We start from the raw sequence: 21,688 nt of genomic DNA, 5'->3' as shown, positions 1-21,688 counted from the left end.
CATTCCACAGAAACTAAGGGGCTCTTCCTGTGGGGTCACCACCTTAAAAACTGAGGCACCACTGTAGGCAATGCCAAATGAGAGCGTAAATGAGAAGCCCTCTAGCTCATTCTGTGTGCTGGTTTCTTGATAAATGAAGCTGGCACTGCTGTCCAACTGTGAAGCAGGCCAGAAACCACACTGACAACGTGAAGGGTATTTCTAGAAAGACAAGGCAAGTATAACTGTATGCAGGACAAACAGGATAATTTTATTCTCATTTTTCCTTAAAATAAAGACACAGCAGAAGTTTTACAATTCAGTATGATTAGATGTGATTTATAATTTTAACTTTTTTTTAAACAAATGACAACAGAAATAAAGAACCAGTACAAATCATAAAACTACGAGAGCAAAGAGAAACCACCATTCTGATCAAAACGTGTGCCACAGCTAAACTTCCTTAGAAAACTTTCTAAGATTTCTAAGCTAAACTTTCTTAGGGATTGTAGAAAGCCTTTAATCTCAAATATTTAAACTATTTTTGTAACCACTAAATGCCTTAACCAACTTGTTAATCAAATGCTTCCTAAATTTAGGAACCAATGACCAAGTGGCCTGAAACACATTAAGTCTTGATCCTATTTTTCCAGCTACAGATTATTACTATTTCAAGAAAACAAAACATTTTCTAAGTACAGAAGCTTTCTAAAAGCTTCAATTACCTTTTCTGGCTCAGTACCTGACTGAAATGTTCAAATGTTTATATTGCACACAAAAAATCTGAGCAGCATACTATGTGTGAGAAGCTGATGAAAGATAAGATTGGGAAAAAACCCTAAATTGTGTCCCACTTACATGATTTAAATATATACTTCCTATATCTTTAATTAATATAAGTAAAAAGGTAAACTTTAGAACAGCACAGAAATACAAATGCATTAGAGTTTTACAAAATATATTCAACCCCTTATCCGTGCACAATCTTTTAATTTTGGAGTTACCATACAAGGGAGCTAGTTTCTTCTCCTTCATACGAAAGCAGGAAGTCATGTGTACAAAGTTATTCATATGAAAAGAATAAAGATCCACATTCCCTTTCTTTGTCCTTGACAAATATTTATGGAGTGTTGGAAATTATGAAAAAACAATTCCAATGTTATGAAGTCCAAAGACTTGGAATGAAAAAACTCTTAGTGGCACACTGTGCTACGTGGAATGACAGTCATCTTCCAGCAACGAGGGCTGCGTTCTGTGTCATGTTTAAAGGCTCCTACGGAACTGGGTAGAAAGGCCGTGAACGCTGTGCCCCCTCTGGTCAGGGTCAGAGCATGCAAATGTCGATGTTGTCTCAAGAGCCCCAACCAACTCCGCCATAAAACAACAGGCAACAATTGGCAGCTACCATCCTAACGGGCTACCTTCCAGGATCAGGACTCAGGATCAGTCCACCGGCCCCTTACAGAAGCTCACTGCTCCCAAACTCATCACCACATCTGGAGGGAAAAGGACCACTGGCTATAACTTCCACAAAACATAAAAGAAAAACAAAACCTGTCTGCCAGGGAGATGTTGTAGCTTCAGTTTAAAACTTATTAACTAGCAGATTAGTATTCTAACCCCTTTGTAAAAGAACTCTTATAACCTTTAGCATATTAAATACTTTCCAAATACTTTCCATTCAGATTTTAAGTACCTTCTTCCTCAGCCTTGCAACAACTTCTCACTTCTCCTCTCCTTTCCTAATTTGCTTTCTCTTGCCTTTCCAAAATAAATTATTCTAAAAAAAAATTCATTGCTTAATATAGAACTTGAAAAGCAAGGTAAGGTTGAGGAAACATGTCGTATGCTCTGGTTTGCTGCCCAAGGATATTACTGCTGTGTTTCTTAAAGAAAACAAGAGGAGAAGTGTTTTAGGGCTTGGGGGCTAGTAAATCATAAATGGATCTGGGGATAGACTATTCATACTGGTTCTGTGAGCCAAATGCATATGCAAAATAACTCTAAGCCTCACGGTGACAAGCAACTTTTTCTATTCACCGAGACTAGGACGTGGTAGCTTTAATTTTCTTTTCCTTACCTATGTCATTGTCATCCAGTGCCCAGTAGGAATTAAAGTATGCCACGAACTTTTTCCTACTGTCATTTTTAAGTCACCTAGACAGCAGTGGAGCCACCACTAAGCTACAGATGCAGTCTGTGTGCTTGGCACACCCTGAAATAGCCTGCTGACCTAGCTCCCTCAAGCCTACTTACAGATACTCAGTTCTTAGTCACAAAAGCTCTGGAGCCAGTGTGGCCAACCCTAACACACACCTTTACCTGTGATATGTCCGAAGGTGGCCCAGCGTTGGCTCCTCTGGCTCACAGAGCCAGTGACTGGAGGGAGGCTACTGCTTCTGGGCTGGCCACTCAGCTGGAGCCTGGCACCTAAGCGTGAAGCAGAAGGCTCCCAGGACGAGGGGTCAGGCTTCCTGCCTTCAACTGTGCTGGCTGCCCCTGAGACCCTGTCAACACAATCACCTGTGCTCCCTGAAAACTCCAATCCCTCCCAGAACCTGAAGGAAACAGAGTGATGGTCTTTGACCATTTCTACGACAAAGGTTCTACCTTCTGAGATATTTATTTTACGCTGAAAGTCAGTTAAACGATCACTTTAAGAGTTGAACTCAACTAAAACATTAATAGAAAGTTCAATTGAGGTGTATGTTAAAATGGGGAACCAGTGATACGAAAGGAAAGTTAAATTTCATTTAACTATTTTTATTTTAGTGGATTCCAAAGTGTGGATGGGACTCCTTTGAATAGTGAGAGATGGGAGTTTACCCCAATCATCCAGACCAGACAAACTAAAGGAGGAGGCAGCAGCGTGCTGGCCAACCCCTCACAGAGCTCTCAGCGCTGTGATCTTCTGGCAGTTGAGGGAACAATTGCAAACCAATACACTATCACACTCCAACTAATGACTTGGCCTCATGAAACAGCAGGATGTTAGAATGAATTCTTTATAGTCTCAGTGCAAAACTGATTAAAGTACCTTTTAAGGTTTGGTTTGGTATTACTTTCCTCTCTTCAAATAACATTTCCTGAGAAGGTCAGCTTTCCTAGCAGAAGCAGAATTAATGGAGTTCTCCACAATAAGCCCTTTGATTTATCATCGCTGAATTCTGGAGTTATTATGCTCAAATGGAAGGATGCTTTTATATTTGCTGGACTTGTGTTAAAACACAACTTGGGAAATTTAGGGATATTTAGATTATGTCCCTATGTCCATTTCAACATGCCCTGGAAGGATTTACTTTTTACACAAACATTTCTGAAGGGATAAATCAAATATAATCAAGTGTCCTCCTTAATTAGACCCCTCATTTTCCCACTACTCTTTACATCATATGTAGATTATACTCACAATGTATTTTCCAAGTATCCTTTGTTACTGAAAAAGCAGTCTGTCCCCTGTAAGTACTCCCTGAGAACACCCATCCAAAGTCCCCTTGAAAAGCAAGTGGCAGATACGTGAGGTCCAGCTGTGTAGTCTTCAGCAGACAGCACACTCACGCAGGGTCCACGCTGAAACCCGATGCCCTTTATGAAATATGACTGACGTCATGGCTGTAGTTTGCTTCTTTTGCCTCTTGCTTTTCTAAATGTGAGCCAAGATGCGATTTCTTTCCATTATTTACAAATCATCTTGTTTTTCTTTTATAAAATACTTTTAGAAGGGGGTAGGGATTGATTATAGGAGGATTTTCCGTCAGGGAAGTAGGAAGGCCAACCGCCTTGAAAAGCTTATGAAGAGTAAGACAGAAAAAACCTGTAGGTCTGTAAACACCCAATGGAAAACTGTTCAAAAGAAGAGATAGAAGGCACAAACTTTGGGTTAAAAAATGCTTGTGAAAGACTAGAGTTGACAAAGCTAACACCTGGGTCTTCTAAAGTCTTGCCCTAAATACACATTCACGGTAAACTGCTTGAACAGCGCTGTAACCATCACTACGCTATCTCCTCGCGCTTCTACCTGCACAACTAGGAAGAGGAAGAAAGCACAGTGACGCTCCTTCATGCTTCAAAGCAAGTGTGTAGGATTGGGAAAGAATAAATTAAAAACAGAAACAAAATACTCCATCCTCAGAACTACCACCTCTGGCTTTCATGTTTCTGGGAGGAAGTGAATCGATAAATGTGTTTCGTGGGTAGAAAACCAACAAACAAAAAATCATAACTCAGTAAAATAATAACAAAGAGCTGAATTGTATGACCCCTTAACTCTATAAGTACATTTTAGGGCCAATCTTAGAGAAATTAAAATAGTAATATAACTTAATTTTAGCACATACAAATTACAGTGACCACCCTGGATATTCAAACAGTAAAACAAAACAATTTACATAAGTAAAAACTTTTCTAAAGTAAACAAGTGTATAATATCAGAATTCAAAATTCATTACAAGGTTCACTGTGTGTTTTAATCAGGCTCAGATTGAAATAAAAGTAGTCAATTTAAACCCCAACCTGGAAAGCCATCCCTGCTATGGTTGTGATTTCATCTTCTCAGCACCCTGCAACATTCATTTAGACAGAGGGCAACCGTCCATGTAAACAGTTTGATGTAACGGTACCCTGCTGTGGACCAGTGGCTGACGAAGAGGAACAGTCTGGGAGCAGCAGACAGACAGGGAACACTTAAACCAAGAAAGCAACAGCAGCAGACTCTGGACGCCTTGCTCAGGGCTTCCCGTCGGGCGGCTCAGTGAGACTCTGGGGGGTGGAACTGGTGAAAGTAGAAAGCCATGAAGACATAGCTGTCTTTGCACTGGAAAAAGCTCCTCCAACTGACTGGCCTGGATGGAAACGAAAGGAAAAACAAAAGGAAAAATGTCTTCACTTTTGCTAAGAGACAGTGAAAGATCAATGTTAATTAATAAATGTTAATTTTCTATAACACATCAATTTGTTAATAGTTACTAAATTACCATTTAAATTTCTAGTTTCAAAATGATCTCTTTCCTATTTATCCAAAGAAGATGAAATCAATAGTTCAAAAGGTATATGCACCCTTACGTTCATTGCTGCATTATTCAAAATAGCAAAGACATGGAAGCAAACCAAGTGCCCATCAGTGGACGAATGGATAAAGAAGATGTGGTATATATATGTAATGGAATACTACTCAGCCATAAAAAAGACAAAATCATGCCATTTGTGACAACATGGATAGATCTTGAAGGTATTATGTTAAATGAAATAAGTCAGAGAAAGACAAATACTGTATGATTTCACTCATATGTGGAAGATAAACAAACACATAGATAAGAACAGATTGGTAGTTACCAGAGGGGAAGGGGGTGGGGTAGGGTGAAAGGGGTAGAGGGGCACATACGTAAGGTGATTAAAAACTAGACTATTGGTAGTGAACACGATGTACGCTATATAGAAACTGAAGCATAGTGATGCACACTTGAACTTTATGTAATGTTATAAGCCAATATGACCTCAATAAAATAATTTAAAAACAAACAGACTAAAACAATCTCTTTCCATGGGAATGCCTAAAAGGAAGCCAGATAATTTCTGGGTGTAAGAGCCTGCTCTCCTAAGCATTCTGAAAGTATTTAGCAAATTCTTTCCTCAATACCCACTGTGTGAGGCCCACGGTTCTCAACACTGGCTGTGCATCAGAATCACTTAGAGAGTGAAAAAGTCCTATGTGCTCTCTGTACCCTAAATCCAAGTTGATAAGTGACAACCATCAAGAGAGGGAAGAACGGTTAGGCTGCATTAGGGAAATTTGCTTTTGTCATCTAAATGTTGCATTACTGAAGACACACAAAGCTCTAACTGCCTCAGGTCCGTTTTATTTTTATTTATTTTATTTATTTTTGGTGAGGAAGATGGCCCTAAGCTAACATCTGTTGTCAATCTTCCTCTTTTTGCTTGAGGAAGATCGTCCCTCAGCTAACATCTGTGCCAATCTTCCTCTATTTTGTATGTGGGTTGCCACCACAGCATGGCTTGATGAGTGGTGTGTATGTTTGCACCTGGGATCCGAACCCATGAACGCCAGGCCACTAAAGCAGAGCATGTGAACTTAACCACTGTTCCACCAGGCCGGCCCCAGGTCTGTTTTATTTTAAAGAACATTATCCCCAAAGTTGACGCTAAAGTGAAACTAAGTTGAATCATATACTCCCACTATTCCTGGAGAAGAAAGTGTGGAAGAGAACTGGCCTTAGAATTTAAATAACAGCAGCAGCGTTGCTAAATATTAAGCAACAATTGACATCATAAATCTATGATGTAGAATTTTTCTATTAAAAAGTAAGAATTCAAAATAAGTCAAATGCATAATATTGTATGGAAATAAATGCTTATATATCAAATTCCATTCCCTTGTAATAAAGCAAACCTAATGAGAGGGCTGTGAGCCCTGTGTTTGTTCTCAGACGAGTCTGTAAAGCAGCACTCTAACGCTGTCTATCTCTAGGCACACAGAATGTTAGAGCTACGAGGACCCCGGCACAGAAATCACCTAGTCCTGGGGCTTCTGAACTGTGTTCAGTAAGGGTCAGTAATCTCTCTCAGGAGCTAAGGAAGGAGGTGGGTCCCATTTTTACATACTGATATGACAAAACAAATGTGGCAAAATGTAAATAATTGGTGAATCTGAGATCATAGGGAGTTCCTTATACACTGCTGCACCATTTCTTTAAGTGTGAAATTATATAAAAATAAAAAGTTAAAAATACAGAAAAGAAGGAATGAGAAATTTCTTTAGAATGGATACGGAATAGCCTTCCAAATATTTTAAGTGAAAAGGCTAGGTGCAGAAGAGGCTATCATTTGTCTGGCTTTGGTATCAGGGTAAACTGGCATCATTAAATGAGCTGAGGGGTATTACCTCATCCACTACTTTCTGGAAGAGGTTGTATAAAATTAGTATTACTCTTTAAACATTTGATAAAACTCATAAGTGGAGCCGTCTGGGCCTGGATTAAATTAAAAACCTTGTGGCCAGGTTTTAAATTTTTAATTCAATTTATTTAACAGGGCTACTCAGATTCTCTATTTCTTATTGCATCAGTTTTGGGCACTTTTAACACTTTAACAGCATTAAGCACAATTTGAGTCTTTCAAAGAATTTGTATATTTCATCTAAGTTGTCAAAAAACTGGCATAAAGTTATTCATAATATCTGCTTACTATTTTTTAAATTTCTGTAAGATCTAGAGTCATGTCCCCTCTTTCATTCCCAAGACTGGCAATTTGTATCTTCTCTCTTTTTCTCTTTATTAGTCTATAAAGGTTTACTAATATTGTTGATCTTTTCAAAAAATGAACTGTTGGTTTCACTGATTTTCTTTATTTTGTGTTGCTCCCTTAGAAGACAGCAGCTCCTAATCCCTCCTTCATCACGGCTCTCTACTGTCTATAAAGACCTGTGGGCAGCTCAGGGATTGGGGAGAAAACTCCTGTGAAGCTTGAATCCTGGGAACAGAACAGTGAACTCAGCAGAAAATTCTGTCACTCTCTATCAGATGTGGCAAATTTGCTGAACTTTGCTTGATATTATCTGGTGCCATAAGAACTTTTTTTAATGAATAAGACAAAAATAAAAAAAACACCTTTGTATTTGACCACCTTGTATTATTATGTGATATACAGATCTCTAAAACTTTATGTTCTTATCAGTGATATATTGAGGACAGAGGAGAAATGTGTTTTGATTCCAATCTGTTCCTGGCTAAAGGTACGCCTTACCAACAGCTTTTCCTGTTTGTACGACATTCCGGCTGGTTGTAACCATGACATTTCCAATTTTTTTGCCACGTTCACTGTTTTGAACAGAACTGAGTAAAGGAAAGAAGTGTTAAGTACAATTTTTAAAAATCACACACACCCTGCACTTTATGACCATCCCCCAAATTAGCATTGAGAAAAGAAGCTAAATTATTATCTGTTATGATCAATTAATTTACTAACCTTTTAAGCATGCGAATTTTCAGGAAACACTAAAATGTTTAAGATGAACCAAAAAGTGATAAGCACATAAGGATGTATGGTTAATTCTCCCTACAGTCATGATTGCTAAAGTTACTTCACCAGAATAAAAATGGCAAATCCTATTATTAGTTCACACCATTCTCCATGAAACAGCAGTGTTTTCACTTTGAAACATACACACTGCTGAGCTAGAGAATGTTATGCACATATTTGGTTACTATTTGAAGCACAAGTCTATCAAGTGGAGAAAACAATTCCCAATTAGCAATGAAACACATGGCATAAATTCAGACATAAGAATTTTCCTAGTATTTTCACTGAATACTCACTGTGAGAATCTTAACTTCATGTCTGACACCGAGTACTGGCCTTGAAAAGGGTGGCTGCAAAACAAAGTTGGAGTTCAGGTCATGAGTGTTTTCACCAGTAAAGGCACAAATCAGGGTTATCACAAGGAAGTCTCGTAAACATCGCAGGGTGACTCAGCCGGGCGGCGGTGCTCTGAACGTGATGTCCGGAAGCCAGGCTTTGATCACGGCTCTCCACTTGCAGTTACGGGAGCCTCTCGTGCTTATTTCCTCACTCGTAAAACAGGTGTTTATTTTCTTGGGTGGCAAGGTTTGTGTTAGCGCTACTCTGATGTTCTGATTTATTTGTTCTGGGGTGGGGCAAGCCTCAACATTTTTAAAAAGCGTCCCAGGACAGGTAGGGTTGGAGTTACTAACTTAGCCGTGGCCCGGCTTGTATCTTGATTCTGGCTATCTTATAAATGTGCGCTGTTGATCATATGAAGATCTGCAGACGGATCAGGAACATCTGTACTTTCTATTAGAAAAAACTCAAAATGCAGGTCTTAAAAATACACAAAAGGGGAAAAAATTATATATATATTAAAAAAATTAGGCAACTTGACCAAAGTTACACTAAAAGAAGTCAACAAATATCCAAATTCTTATCACATACTCTAAGGTCTCTCTGTCAATGTTTAACAAAGAAAGCGACCCTAGTGAAATCTATAGCCACCTATAAAAACAGCAGAATGCTATTTATGGCTTTTCAGATAACATTAAATTTCTTTATTGGCCATATTAAGCATACGTAACAACTTCCCTCTCTTTCTGGATTACTGAATCACAGGTTGAAAGAGCTGAGAGAGAATTTACCCATTCTCCATATTCCTGGAAATGCTGTGTTTTAAAGGATGAAATATGCCTGCTGTTTAAGGCAAGTTAGAGGACTGCCTTCTCTGATCTTTAAGAGAGGAAGGCAGGCTTTCATAGATCTCAAATCTTACAATTAGTTTGGAATATTTCTAAATTATACCCCTGATAACAAGCGAAGACTATCGTTTCTTGTTTTTAATTTGGTAAAAATATTGAAAATCTGCTGGCTATCATATCTGCATGGTTTCCCTACCTATGTATTTCAGGGCTTTCTTCAGCCTTCTCTTCAATCCAAATAACCTCAATTTACCTACACATTTTTAAAAGTACTGTTTGACAATCCTTGAAAACCCATTCCAGCTAAGCCTCTTATGCACCCGTATGAACATCAGTAGAGCTGGTTCAAGTGAAAGGCACTAGCAGATGCAGAGACTGGCTAGAGAGGTGACCAGGTTCCCTGTGTGCAGCACTGGGGGAAGAGACCGGACGGCCCCGCATGCTGTACTGTGACAGGTGCCACCCCCTCCACCCCCTCCGCACCACTACAGTAAGTGCCACCAGGCAAACAAGTCACATCTGTTTCTCCTCATCACTCTTTAGAATACAGACCTTGCAGTTAGTGAGGAAAATACTTTGAACTCTTATTAGCCCTTTCATTTAATACTTTTAAAATGTTTTTGCCTTTTAATTCTCTATGTTTTTACCACATTCAAAAGGCAATAAGTTTCTGCTACAGCCCAGTATAATGAATAATTCACTGAAACTAGTGCTAAATAATAAACCCAGTCATTTTTCCTGATAGATACAAAGTTTAACAGACATATTCTCCAAAACCCTGCTACAGTACCTCATCCTTGCAGATGCTTCTCCAAGTTACTATGACATCAACATCTAGATTTTGTGTGTGGGGCGGGGGAGGAGCATTCTTTCCAGGACCGCTTAATTCACATCCCCGGCTAGCTAAGTTGACCTAGCTCCCAAAGAATATGGTAGTCAGTACAAAGTCGATTTTTGTTTAATTCTCATCAAGAAGGAAAAGTTTAAAATACAAATGACAGCATTCAGTGTATGCTTGTATCATAAAAAACCATCATTTTAATCTTTTAATTTCAAAAATAAGTTCCCAGGATGTACACATTGTATCAATGATTTCCTTAGCCTCTATTCCCTTTCATTCACACAAAGATGGTGTTATTTCATAATGGCCCCACTCCACAGCATGCTTAAATGTCTTTTATGCCCATGTGGGAGAAAGTCTTTGCCCAGAAAACATTCAATATTGTGACAGGTATTAAATTTTGTTGAATTTTAGAATCTGATGTGGAAACTAGGTTTGACCACTTATCCAGGAGTTCAAATATCAACTTTAGTTTTTCACACTTCATGTTTTAAAATAACCTCTCAGTTTTAACCAGTGCTATTTCCTTCAAGATTTCTATCTTGTTTGACCATCCTGCTGAAGTGCAGATCCGGGGAAAGGAAAGAAGAAGTATCACATACTGAGCATTGCCATGTGCCAGAGCTTCCTCTCTCAATTACACCAAGAGCTGGGAGAAATGTGAGTGTTTCCAAAAATGCCTTGTGCTTTTTGTGTAAGAAGTGTGAACGGGGAAGCAGTCTTCAGCTGCTCCTCTGTATTTGGGAGCCCTTTTATAATCTACTTAAGGAGATTCTTGAAGGTACTCACAATATCATCAAAGTTAAGATATTTTCTTTATATTGGGGCACACTTGATAAAACAACCATTTTACGTCTATTAATCTCCAGAGGACGTGCTTACTTTGGATTTATCTCTGCAAGTGCTGGATGCTTGTTGCTGTTCCAGACCCTGTAGTTGTGAGTATTCTTCCATGCTGTAACAAAGGCTGTCCCATAGTCCGACAATATCTTTTCATTATCTGTCAAGCAAATATTTGAAAGTTGAGCTGGACTGTAGTCTGTCAGGGATGTGAAGATTAACAACCAAACAGGGTAAAGGAATGGCTTTATCCCCCCACCTCCTGTTCTTTTGGGGAGACAGCCTACCAGACGTCAGGAAACTTGGGTCTTGTTCCAGAAATCCTGTTAAAAAGCTATGTGGCCTTTGGCAAGTCACATAATCACTCAGAACTTCATTTTCCTAACCAGAAAATAAGAGGGTTGAGGCAGATATTTTCTACGGTTCCTTACAACTCCAAAATGTTTCCATGTTCTCCTTACCAAAGTTAGAAGGCATAGTATTACTTATTAAACAAAAACTACAGGCGAGGGGCTGGCCCGGTGGTGTAACGGTTAAGTTTGCGTGCTCTCCTTCAGTGGCCCTGGGTTCACTGGTGCAGATAATGGATGCGGACCTGGCACCACTTATCAAGCCATGCTGTGGCAGGCGGGCCACATATAAAATAGAGGAAGATGGGCACGGATGTTAGCTCAGGGCCAATCTTCCTCAGCAAAAAGAGGAGGATTGGCAGCAGATGTTAGCTCAGGGCCAATCTTCCTCAAAAAAACCCCACTGCAGGCTGGACTGAGTACATGTACTGATGTATACATATAAAGTAGGCAATCAGGGTATCTTTCTATCTTTTCACAAATGTCATTTTCTACAAAAAAAGATTAGAAAGAATATGTGAATTGGTTCTATTAGCCATTATTTTTATTTTCTCCTCTCTGGACTTTGTCTATTTGGTGAAACTCACTCTTGAGCTTCCATGCATTTCACTGTCAAAATACTTAAAATAACAAGGTGAATTTTCATATTTAATGTTTAAAACTTTCCCGCTTTATCAGTATCATGGAGAAACTTCAATGCAGAGTGTTTCTTCTAGTTGGAAGAGAAAAAAAGGTTTGGAGAACTGATTCAAATGGCTATTGCTTGCTATATTAATTGCAAGTTACTTGCTTTGAAGGTGAAACGTGACTTTTGCTGCTGGGAAAGGAAGAGAAGGATATACATGGTTCCATATACACCTTAAGGAAGTTCTTTTACTAACATATTCCTCAAACAACACTTCATTGCGCTGAATTTCCTTTAACAGCACGGGCCTGAGCCAGACTACTTGGGTTTAAATTCCAGAAGAGCCTCTTACCAGATGGATGGGAAGCTATTTAACCTTTCTATGCCTCATTTTCTCTTCTGAAAATGAGGATAACAAGGTGTCTACCTCCAGGACTGCTGTGAGGATAAAATGAGTTAGATGTAAAGTGGTCCAAACAGGTCCTTGCACATATTAAGTGTTCAGAAAAAAAAAAAAAAAAGTTAGCTGTTACTATTATACAGTGCTTACAGGTACCTGGGAAAATATTTTTTTATTTTAATTTTTTAAATTTTTTTGAGGAAGATTAGCCCTGAGCTAACATCCATGCCCATTTTCCTCTACTTTATATGTGGGACGCCTACCACAGCATGGCTTGACAAGCAGTGCGTAGGTCCGCACCCAGGATCCGAACCAGTGAACCCTGGGCAGTTGGAGTGCAACGTGCAAACTTAACCGCTGCACTACTGGGCTGGCCCCAGGGCAAATATTTTTAAAAACTAAATTAATTACTCTTAAAGCAACACGACTGATGGAGACTCAGGTTTTCTTACTAAATTATTGAATGGTTCCAGGTTAAAGGATTTAATTTTGCTGTCTCAGCTGCTACATTTGTAGAAGAGGCAGACATTTAAAAATATCCCACTAACAAATAAGGACTTGCTCCATAGCTTTCCCTTACAAATGAAGAATATGCCTGAAGCTTGGCTTTCAAACTCCATATATACTATGTTAAAAACTAACCTTGGAGGTGGCAGTGGTGGGGTTGATTAAAAAAGACTACTGACAGGGCCAGCCCAGGGGCATAGTGGTTAAGTTCATGTGCTCCACTTTGGAGGGCTGGGGTTCAGGGTTCAGATCCTGGGCATGGACCTATACACTACTCACCAACCCATGCTGTGGTGGTGTCCCACATAGAAAAAACAGAGGAAGACTGGCACATATGTTAGCTCAGGGCCAATCTTCCTCAGCAACAAAAACAAAAACCCCCAAAGCAAGAACAACAAAACTACTGACAGAACAATGTGAATGTACTTAATGCCACTGGGAAACTATACACTGATAAATGGTTCAAATGGTAAATTTTTGGTTATGTGTATTTTACCACAATTTAAAAAAACCGAAAAATTGTGGCAGAGATAATGGAAAAAAGGAAAAACAAAAGTTCAACACTCTTTTAACAACAACAACAACAACAACACATCCATTGAACATCTGCTAAACACTACATGTCCAGGGTGGCAGGCATCCCTGGTGGGAAAGCCCACCGCAGAGCTTCGCTTCTCTTTTCATGTATTTTTTTCTCTAGGGAATGAGATAGTTTCAATATAGGAGTGATTCGATGTTTACCTGCTCAATTTTAACCACTTAACGGGAATAATATATCTTAGAATGGGGAATAAATTTCAAGGTTTAATCACTTAGAATGTGATTTCCATTTTTTATATTTCTCTTTTCTCCCTCTTTATATCTTAAAAACATGTAAGTAATGTTTATAAATAGCTCCCAAATACTGATATTCCCTTCCACTTGGTGGAATACTAAGCAGTCATGTAAAAGTGACAAGAATCTGCATTTACTGCCTTGATACATATCTAGGTTTTTCTATTATAAAGAAAAACTAAGTTTCAAAAACACGTATAATGGGACCCATTTTTGTAAAAGAACTACCACAAATATTACAAAACTAAAATCCAAAATACATGCATAGAAAAAGGTCTGGAAGGATATAAACTACTCAAAATGCTAAGAGTAGTTATCTCTGTATGAGGAAATAACAGGTAATTTTTCTACAATGAAAATGTATTTCTTACACAATTCAAAACATCAAAATGTTACAAAATGAAACAGTGGCCATGTGCTCCTTACCTAACTGTAGTGTGGCAGCCAGCAGAGCATGGATGTAGACTGCAAACTGGGCTCGGATCCATTCGTCACCTCCCTCCCAGCCCGTGCCATCCAGGAAGACATCATCCCGGTTCTCAGTCACATGCCTCACTAGGTAATCTGCGAACCTTAGGTCTGCAGTGGTTGGGTTAAGCAGCTTCCTGAGTTCTGGATCATGGATCTGGATCAGAGCTTCTTCTACCTAGAGGGTACCCAGGTACAAGTCAGAGTCTGGGCATTCACGCAGATATCCATGCCACACTTTAAAGAGTAACTATTGGGAAGTTGGAGCTGGAAATAAAAAATATGAATAACAGCATTCTCAAAAGGTGAGTTTAAGAAAGAGATAGGTTTTTACACTAAAGTTTTTTTCTTTCTCTATTTAAAAAACGCTCATTTTCTGTTTTTAGAAAACACACACATAAATATTTAATTCTGAATTATAAAATTCATGTGGATTGTAAATATTTTGGAATATATAGAAATGTGTAGTAAAAATCACCTTTATCACACAACCAGAAATGAATACAATAAGTCCTAAGTTTTTCTGTTGAGTGCAGAGATATGTTGGAATATTTTTATTATGTAATATTTGATATACAAAGAAATATATGTAACTTACAGTTTAATTTTGCAGTATAATAACAAATACCCATGAACCCCCAACCAACTTCAGCACTAGAATGTAACTAATAATGTTGAAGCAACTCTGTGGTCCTCTCATTTGTATCCTCTGTCTTGGAAGGTATATATATATTTTTCTTCCTCAAAATTGGGATCATAATACCTATAGCTTTGAATCCCAGATTTGTCATTTATTATATTATAAACATTTTCCCTGGAAGCACGTTTTGGTACTTTCTGTTAGAAACTATAAAAACCTTAGGGTGACTGAAATTTCCCCCCCCTTTTTTTTTTACACAATACTTCATTTGTAAAATGGCTTAAATTTCTTATATATTGATAAGATGTCAAATATCTATCTCTAGCTCCTTCCTCTTGATATCAGGAGCTTATTAAACAGGCTACGAGTATTGAGATTATTTAAATGACACATTTTAATTGTGAGATTGTGGTAGGACCAGACTGCCCGGGTCAAAATCCTGGCTCACCCACTTATTAGCTGTTTGATCTCTCTGTTCCTTAGCTTTTGCAGGTGTAAAATACGGACAGTAATAATACCTATCTCACAGGTAGTTATGAGAATTAGATTAGTTAATATACCTAAGGTGCTTAGAACGCCTGGCAGAGAAAGCAATTATTACCATTATTAGTGTTATTACTATGCCCTCACAATTCTATTTAAGAAAGGAAAACAGGGACCAGCAGTGTCAAGGACATGCGCTCATACATAAACCTACTTCCACAATGGCATCACTGAGGTGTTTCTGTTGCCGAAAAAGGATGTTAGTAGCTCCAGCAACAAATCCCCGAACGGTGACATCAGAGAGAAGATGATGTTGCTGCAATGCCATGTAAGGCAAACACAGATATCCCTATGAATTACAAGAGCAACAGAAAATATTAGAAGAGCAACGGAAAAGCCACCTCTCTTCAAGCCTAGAGAGCTGGCGGTAGGAAAAGACATCCCCCATCCTCCCCCATCCCCAGGCCATCCCTAACGCAGCTGACCTTTGACTCACTACAATCCGTTCCAGAGGAACCTCAGGTCTTGACTGCGTTAAGTCCAGTTAAGCGCTCGTCTTCTCCACGAATGGGCACATCTTGGCAAAGCGGTCTAAGAGGAACGCTGTGCTACTTGATCACTTTGTTCTCGGGTCAACTTACAAAAGCCTCCACAGTAACTAATGAACTGGACTTTTTCATTTAGGAAATGAACTTTTGAGCCCATTAAAAAGTATGTTGTTTAGTAGAAAGCTGTTAGTTTCTTCCAGTAAAATTTTAAAATGTACGCATCTGCCCATAACCACTGAAGTGCCATATGAGAATAGCAAAGCACTGCATAGCATTTGTTTTATTGTCTTTGTTAAAAATCACGCAAAGGGGCCAGACCGGTCACGTAATGGTTAAGTTTGCATGCTTTGCTTTGGCAGCCTGGGCTTTGTAGGTTCGGATCCCGGGTGTGGACCTACACACTGTTCATCAAGCCATGCTGTGGTAGCATCCCACATACAAAAAATATAGGAAGGCTGGAGCAGATGTTAGCTCAGTGCCAATCTTCCTCAAGCAAAAAGAAGATCGGCAACAGATGTTAGCTCAGGGCCAACCTTTCTCACCAAAAAAAGACAGACAGAAAGAAAAAAAACCCATGCAAAATACATTTCAAGATATTTGCTACTAAATGTTTAAAGCAAAAATGACACTGGCAATAGTTGTCTATTTAATTAATTTCCATTTGAATTGTATTTGAAAATACCACTGCCCTGAAAATTATAATTGCTAAACCACAGCAGGCAGTTAAGCATACAAAAAAACAGCATGTTTCCTGAGAATAAAGGTGTTAATGCTGCAATGATGCACTGAAGGAGGAAGTAGAATTTCTGCTGAAAGATTCGAAATCAAGACAGATCTTCAATCAGTGGCACAATTTGTGTACCAAGTCAGGAGGGCAGACTTGTGGAACCCCTGAACTTGTTTTCAATCTCAAGTCCTATGACAGCTTTATTTATTTATTTATACTTCTCATCACTTTTTTAAAAAACACTGAATTATAGTTGTCTGGACGATGTCTTGTTTATATCACAAGATGAATCTCTCTGAGGGCTGAAGATCTCCCTTTTGGTACTTCATGTTCTTTACTGTATCTAGGACATGACTTGTACCTAACAGTGGTTGTTAAATACTTAATACGGGAGAGAAGACTTCCAAAAGTTGGAACATAGGTCTAGCAACTTGGTTTCATTCTTATTCTTCTTCATAATGTCTTCCTCTGCTCGACAAAACACTAACAGAAGTAGCAAAAATAAATCCCTGTCTGCATCAGAGACACTCATCAGTGCTTCTCACCCTACGCCCTCTTGCGACGAAAGGCTGACAGGACCCCTGTTCCTCAGTCAGAATCAGTCAGAACAGCCAGGTCAAGGTTCACGGTTCACGCTTTACTTTGTGTGCTATGTGCTTAAAAACAATAAACTCCTCCCTCCAAACTGTTTCCAAATATAAATATTACAATATTGAATGCTCTTTTAAACTTGATGTGGACCCCAGAACACCCACTCCCCCAACTAAGATTGAGAATCCTTTTGATAAAGGCACTCTCAGAGCTGCCAAATATTACAAAAGATTTATATTGCAAAATAGTAATAAGAGAATTTAATTGCTGACAGTATTACATTTCATAATTGACTGTTAGGGAAGAAAAGTCTATTGTCAACAATGGAATTCTTGGCCAAGTCTCTAACAGTAGGAAAACTAAGAAGTCTGTTTTAAAAAATAAATAGTTCAAAGCTTTTTAAAAATATGAAAAAATACATTCCTTAAAAATTATACATATATATACTCTTTGACCTAGCATTCTACTTCTTGTAGTTTATCCTATGGATATACCTGCTCAGGTGTGAGATTTGTAAAAAGTTTTTTATTGCAGTATTTGTTATAGTTCAAAGACTGGAATCCTAACCATTCACGAACTGAATAAATGGTCGTCGGAACAAAGGACAGCAATAGAGCGATGAAGCTCACCTCCAAGGAATATTTTGTAAAAAGGAACATAGGCATAAAAACGGGTATAGCCTGCTACCATTTGTGTAAAAAGGAAGGGGAAAAATATCTATGCATTTTTTTATGCACAAAATACCCGCAAAGTGAAACAGAAGACATTGATAACGGTTGCCACTGGAGACGGCAACTGAATAGAGAGGATGGAATGAGAGGGAGACTTTTTATCACAGACGCTTTGGACTCTTTTGCATATTGAATTCACCATTACATATTTATATAAAAGTATTTAACATAGTTCAAAATAACTCTAAAATGTTGCCTTCATTACTTTTAATGATGATCAATTTAGCCTAAATCTTTTAAAGGTCCTTATGTAGTGACAGCAAGAGCGTGGGTCCTATCACATAAAGCAGCCTCTATACTCAAGCCCACCCTGGCTTTCCACTTTTCTAGGGTACTTTAAATTCTATATTTGAAGCTGCAGAATGTAATGGTAAAAAAAAAAATTGAAGAGATATATGCATACTCATGTTCATAGCGGCATTATCGACAATAGCCAAAGTGTGGAAGCAAACCAAATGTCCACCATCAAATGAATGCATAAACAAAATGTGGGATACACATACAGAGGAATACTATCCAGCCTCAACAAGGAAGGAAATCCTGTGATATGCTACAACATGGATGAACCTTGAGGAATTATGTTAAGTGAAATAGGCCAGTCACAAAAAGATAAATATTGTAAGATTCTACTTACACAGGGCATTTAAAGTAGTCAGATTCATGGAAACAGAAAAAATGGTGGTTTCCAGGGGCTGGGGTGAAGGAAGAATGGGGAGAGTGGTTGTTTAGTGGGTACAGAGTTTCAGTTTTGAAAGACGAAAAAGTTGTGGAGATCTGTAGCACAACAATGAATATAACTCAACACTACTCAAAATGCGCCAAAAAATGATAAAGAGGATACATTTTATGTTTTTACGATTAAAAAACAAACTAACACACCTCAGCTTGCTAAATCTTGTAGAACTATTGTGAGCTGATGTGCTAAAGAGCTGCAAAGGCTTCTCTCTTGCGACTTGGCAAGGCCTACAATATGATCAGGAGCAACTGCCATTTTCTCACCTCTGCAGGGATGTCAGTTCTCTCCAAAATTGATCTAGAGTTTAAAGGTAATCCCTATCAAAATCTCAACCTGTGTGAGAACTAAAGCTGATTCTAAAATTGATGTGGAAACGCAAAGGGCTAAGAAACTCTTGAAGAAACATAACAAGAGGGGAAGACTTTCCTCTGCCTGACATGACATACCTGGTAATTAACAAAGTGTGGGAATGCCCCAGGGAGAGACAAATACACCAGCGGAACAACAACAAAAAGTCCAGAAACACACTCTCTCCCCGCAATCTTACACACAAAAATTAAACCTGGTAGATAAAAACCAAAATGTGAAGGTCAAACTATAAAGCTTTGAAAGATGATATAGGAGATTGTCTCCATGACCCTGAAGTAGGGGAGGATTTCTTAAATAAGGCTCCCAAAGTATTAACTATAAAGGAAAAAACTGATAAAGAAAAAAGGTATCCAGAATATATGAAGTTCCACAAATCAAGGAAGACAATCCAGAAGCTCTGAACAGATACTACACAAAGGGAAATCCAAATAGTTACTAACAATATGAAAAGACCTTCAACCTTGACGGTTATTACTGAAAAAATTGCAAACTAAGATCCACAAGATATCATCAGATTGGCTAAATATTAAGAAGTCTGACAATATCAAGTGTTGCTGAGGATGTGGACTAATGGGAACTTTTACAACCATGGGAATAGAAAATGTCACAACCACTTTAGAAAACAGTTGGGAATTATTCTAGTAAAGCTGAAGAGACCCATTCCCTGTGATCTAGTATTTCCACTTCTAGGTACTGAATCCTAAAGAAACTCTTGCATGTGTACAGCAAGATTCCTGAGTAAGAATTTCATAACAGCATTATTTGTAGTAGCCAGAAATTGGTGACAATGTAGATGGTCTATCCACAGAACTGATAAACTGTAGAAGAGCTGAAAATTAAAAACTACACAGGAATAACAATATGCAACTTCATGCAAAAACAAGGAGGAAACTAAAAACAATGTCAAGAGAAAAAATAAAGTATGGTTCCACTTAAATAAAACTCATAAACACACATCCATGATATTTTAGCTAGTCAATCGTTATTTGTAGGTTCCCTAAATTTGAAAGTGACAATTTGCAAGCAAGTAAACCAAATATAAACTCTAAACTCAGAAGCAATACTTAAAGGAATTTAATATGTGTGGCAGATAAAAAAAATTTGGTTTCCAACTACATATCCTTTTAACTCTTTCAAAAATTTGTTTTACTAAAAAAGTTACAACTGAAATTTAAGAGAATTCTAAGTGATCTGGTGGAGGCAATTATGTATGGATAAAAAAAGTACCAGATACATACAACTAAAAAAACTAAAAAGTGGCCGCTGATCTTTTAAAAAAAGCGAAAAACTCACAAAGAGATTTTCTTTAGTGATTGCCTAAAATCATCTTCCCTATTCCTCAACCACTAAAAATCACTTTTTATTCAATTAGAGATTGAGGTAACTTTTCATCGGAGTTCCGTTTATGGTAAGACTCAACTAACTTTAGGAAATAAATATGATCTCTAACTAGAAAAGAGGAGGGGGACAGACGATTCAGGAGATGAAAACAGGCAGGAATCCTCACTCCCGAGGCTCTAGTCCTTTCTGGCCCGTCCTCCTCTTAAGCGCTTTGCTCCAGGGTGTGGCCAATTCCAGAACTCTTTCAGTAGTGAGGTAGGAAGATTTAAAATCAGGGAAAAATGGAAGAAAAGCCCTCAGGACAGTCTTTTGACATCTGAAAACAGCTACTCCAACTTCCTCCTTGTCTTTTTTCCATCTCCCTCACTCTCCTTCGACTTTCCTCTGGTTATAAAGTGGTGTGGTCCAGCGAAGCATCCCTAGCACACATACATCTTCCAGTTTCCCTCCTTCTCCTTTGGTTCCCCATTCCCTTCCCCTCATCCCATGGATATTCGACCCCAAAGTTGCCTCTAGTCCCATCACCTCCCCCTCAGTATCCCAGTTTCTTCCCTATACTTCTTAAATCAGCTCTTGGGAGAGGTTCAAGCATATTTTACAATCTGGTAGCCACAACATTTATGCAGAAAGTCTTCTCTCTTAAGATGAACATGAAAGGCATCACCCTCAGGCAATTTCAAGTACCAGAGAAAAGACAGGAAGGCTGGAGAGCTGGGGACTTTCTTCCAGACATAACCGTTTTATTATGTAGAAATTTGTTTCCATGTATTCATATGCTAACTGAATCAGGGGACCAGTCAGCTTATTATTCTCTTCAAAGCTCACTATCCTACTTCAGCAATATTTATTCCCCAGGCATCCAAGCTTCACTCGGGCTATTTTTGAAATTACTTTTCAAGATGCTTTGCTAACCTAATTTCTTTTGTACAAGCATTTTAAGATTTTCAAGAGAAAAAAACCCTGAAGACAATTCACTTTTAAGAATATTTCATATTCTAAAGTTACTGGCATGAAAGAATCAGCATTTGTATTTAAAATTGTGATTAAACAACAAATTAGATTTTAATCAGGACATCATAGAACATAAAACCAAAAAGAAAAATGTTTTATTTGCCATGATGATGGTGGTAAACTCATTTTATATTCAGTACTGGTATAATGCACACAAATAAAATATTCTGCCAAACATGGTTTATTGACAGCACACAAAATACACGTTTACACTGCTTTGTTTAATTCAGCAGCCTCACAGACAAAAACTAAATCCCTCCCCAGTCAATCTCCCTCTTGATATCTCCACAATGATAAAAATTAGAGAGTGGGTGGGTCGGGCCTCCCTCAATTAAGGGTTCCAAAAAGTATATGCAGTCATGTCAACCACATGGAAGTTCAGAGAACCCGCAATTTGTGGCTACTGATTATACCTAGTAGGTTTGAGAGCCCTGAGTTTTCTCCCC

At 38.4% G+C, this 21,688-nt stretch overlaps 1 protein-coding gene across 3 annotated transcripts in view; it reads right to left on the bottom strand.

The window, feature by feature from the left end:
* Positions 1 to 229: 229 nt before the first annotated feature.
* Positions 230 to 21,688, bottom strand: part of AVL9 (AVL9 cell migration associated) — a 55,401-nt gene continuing 33,942 nt past the window's right edge. For 2 of the 3 annotated variants that reach the window (XM_023639482.2, XM_023639483.2), the window contains exons 11-16: positions 15,403 to 15,537; positions 14,024 to 14,243; positions 10,924 to 11,041; positions 8,310 to 8,363; positions 7,738 to 7,826; positions 230 to 4,820 (exon numbers count right to left, since the gene is read on the bottom strand). In XM_023639482.2, coding sequence (XP_023495250.1) covers positions 4,705 to 4,820; positions 7,738 to 7,826; positions 8,310 to 8,363; positions 10,924 to 11,041; positions 14,024 to 14,243; positions 15,403 to 15,537 — 732 coding nt within the window. In that variant the 3' untranslated portion in view covers positions 230 to 4,704. The remainder of the gene's footprint in view (positions 4,821 to 7,737; positions 7,827 to 8,309; positions 8,364 to 10,923; positions 11,042 to 14,023; positions 14,244 to 15,402; positions 15,538 to 21,688) is intronic. The other variant, XM_023639484.2, reaches the window with a different exon arrangement.

This window comes from Equus caballus, chromosome 4, assembly GCF_041296265.1.
Source record: "Equus caballus isolate H_3958 breed thoroughbred chromosome 4, TB-T2T, whole genome shotgun sequence".
Taxonomy (NCBI): domain Eukaryota; kingdom Metazoa; phylum Chordata; class Mammalia; order Perissodactyla; family Equidae; genus Equus; species Equus caballus.
Note: the sequence above shows the minus strand (reverse complement) of the source record. Positions and strands in the feature narration are given on the sequence as shown.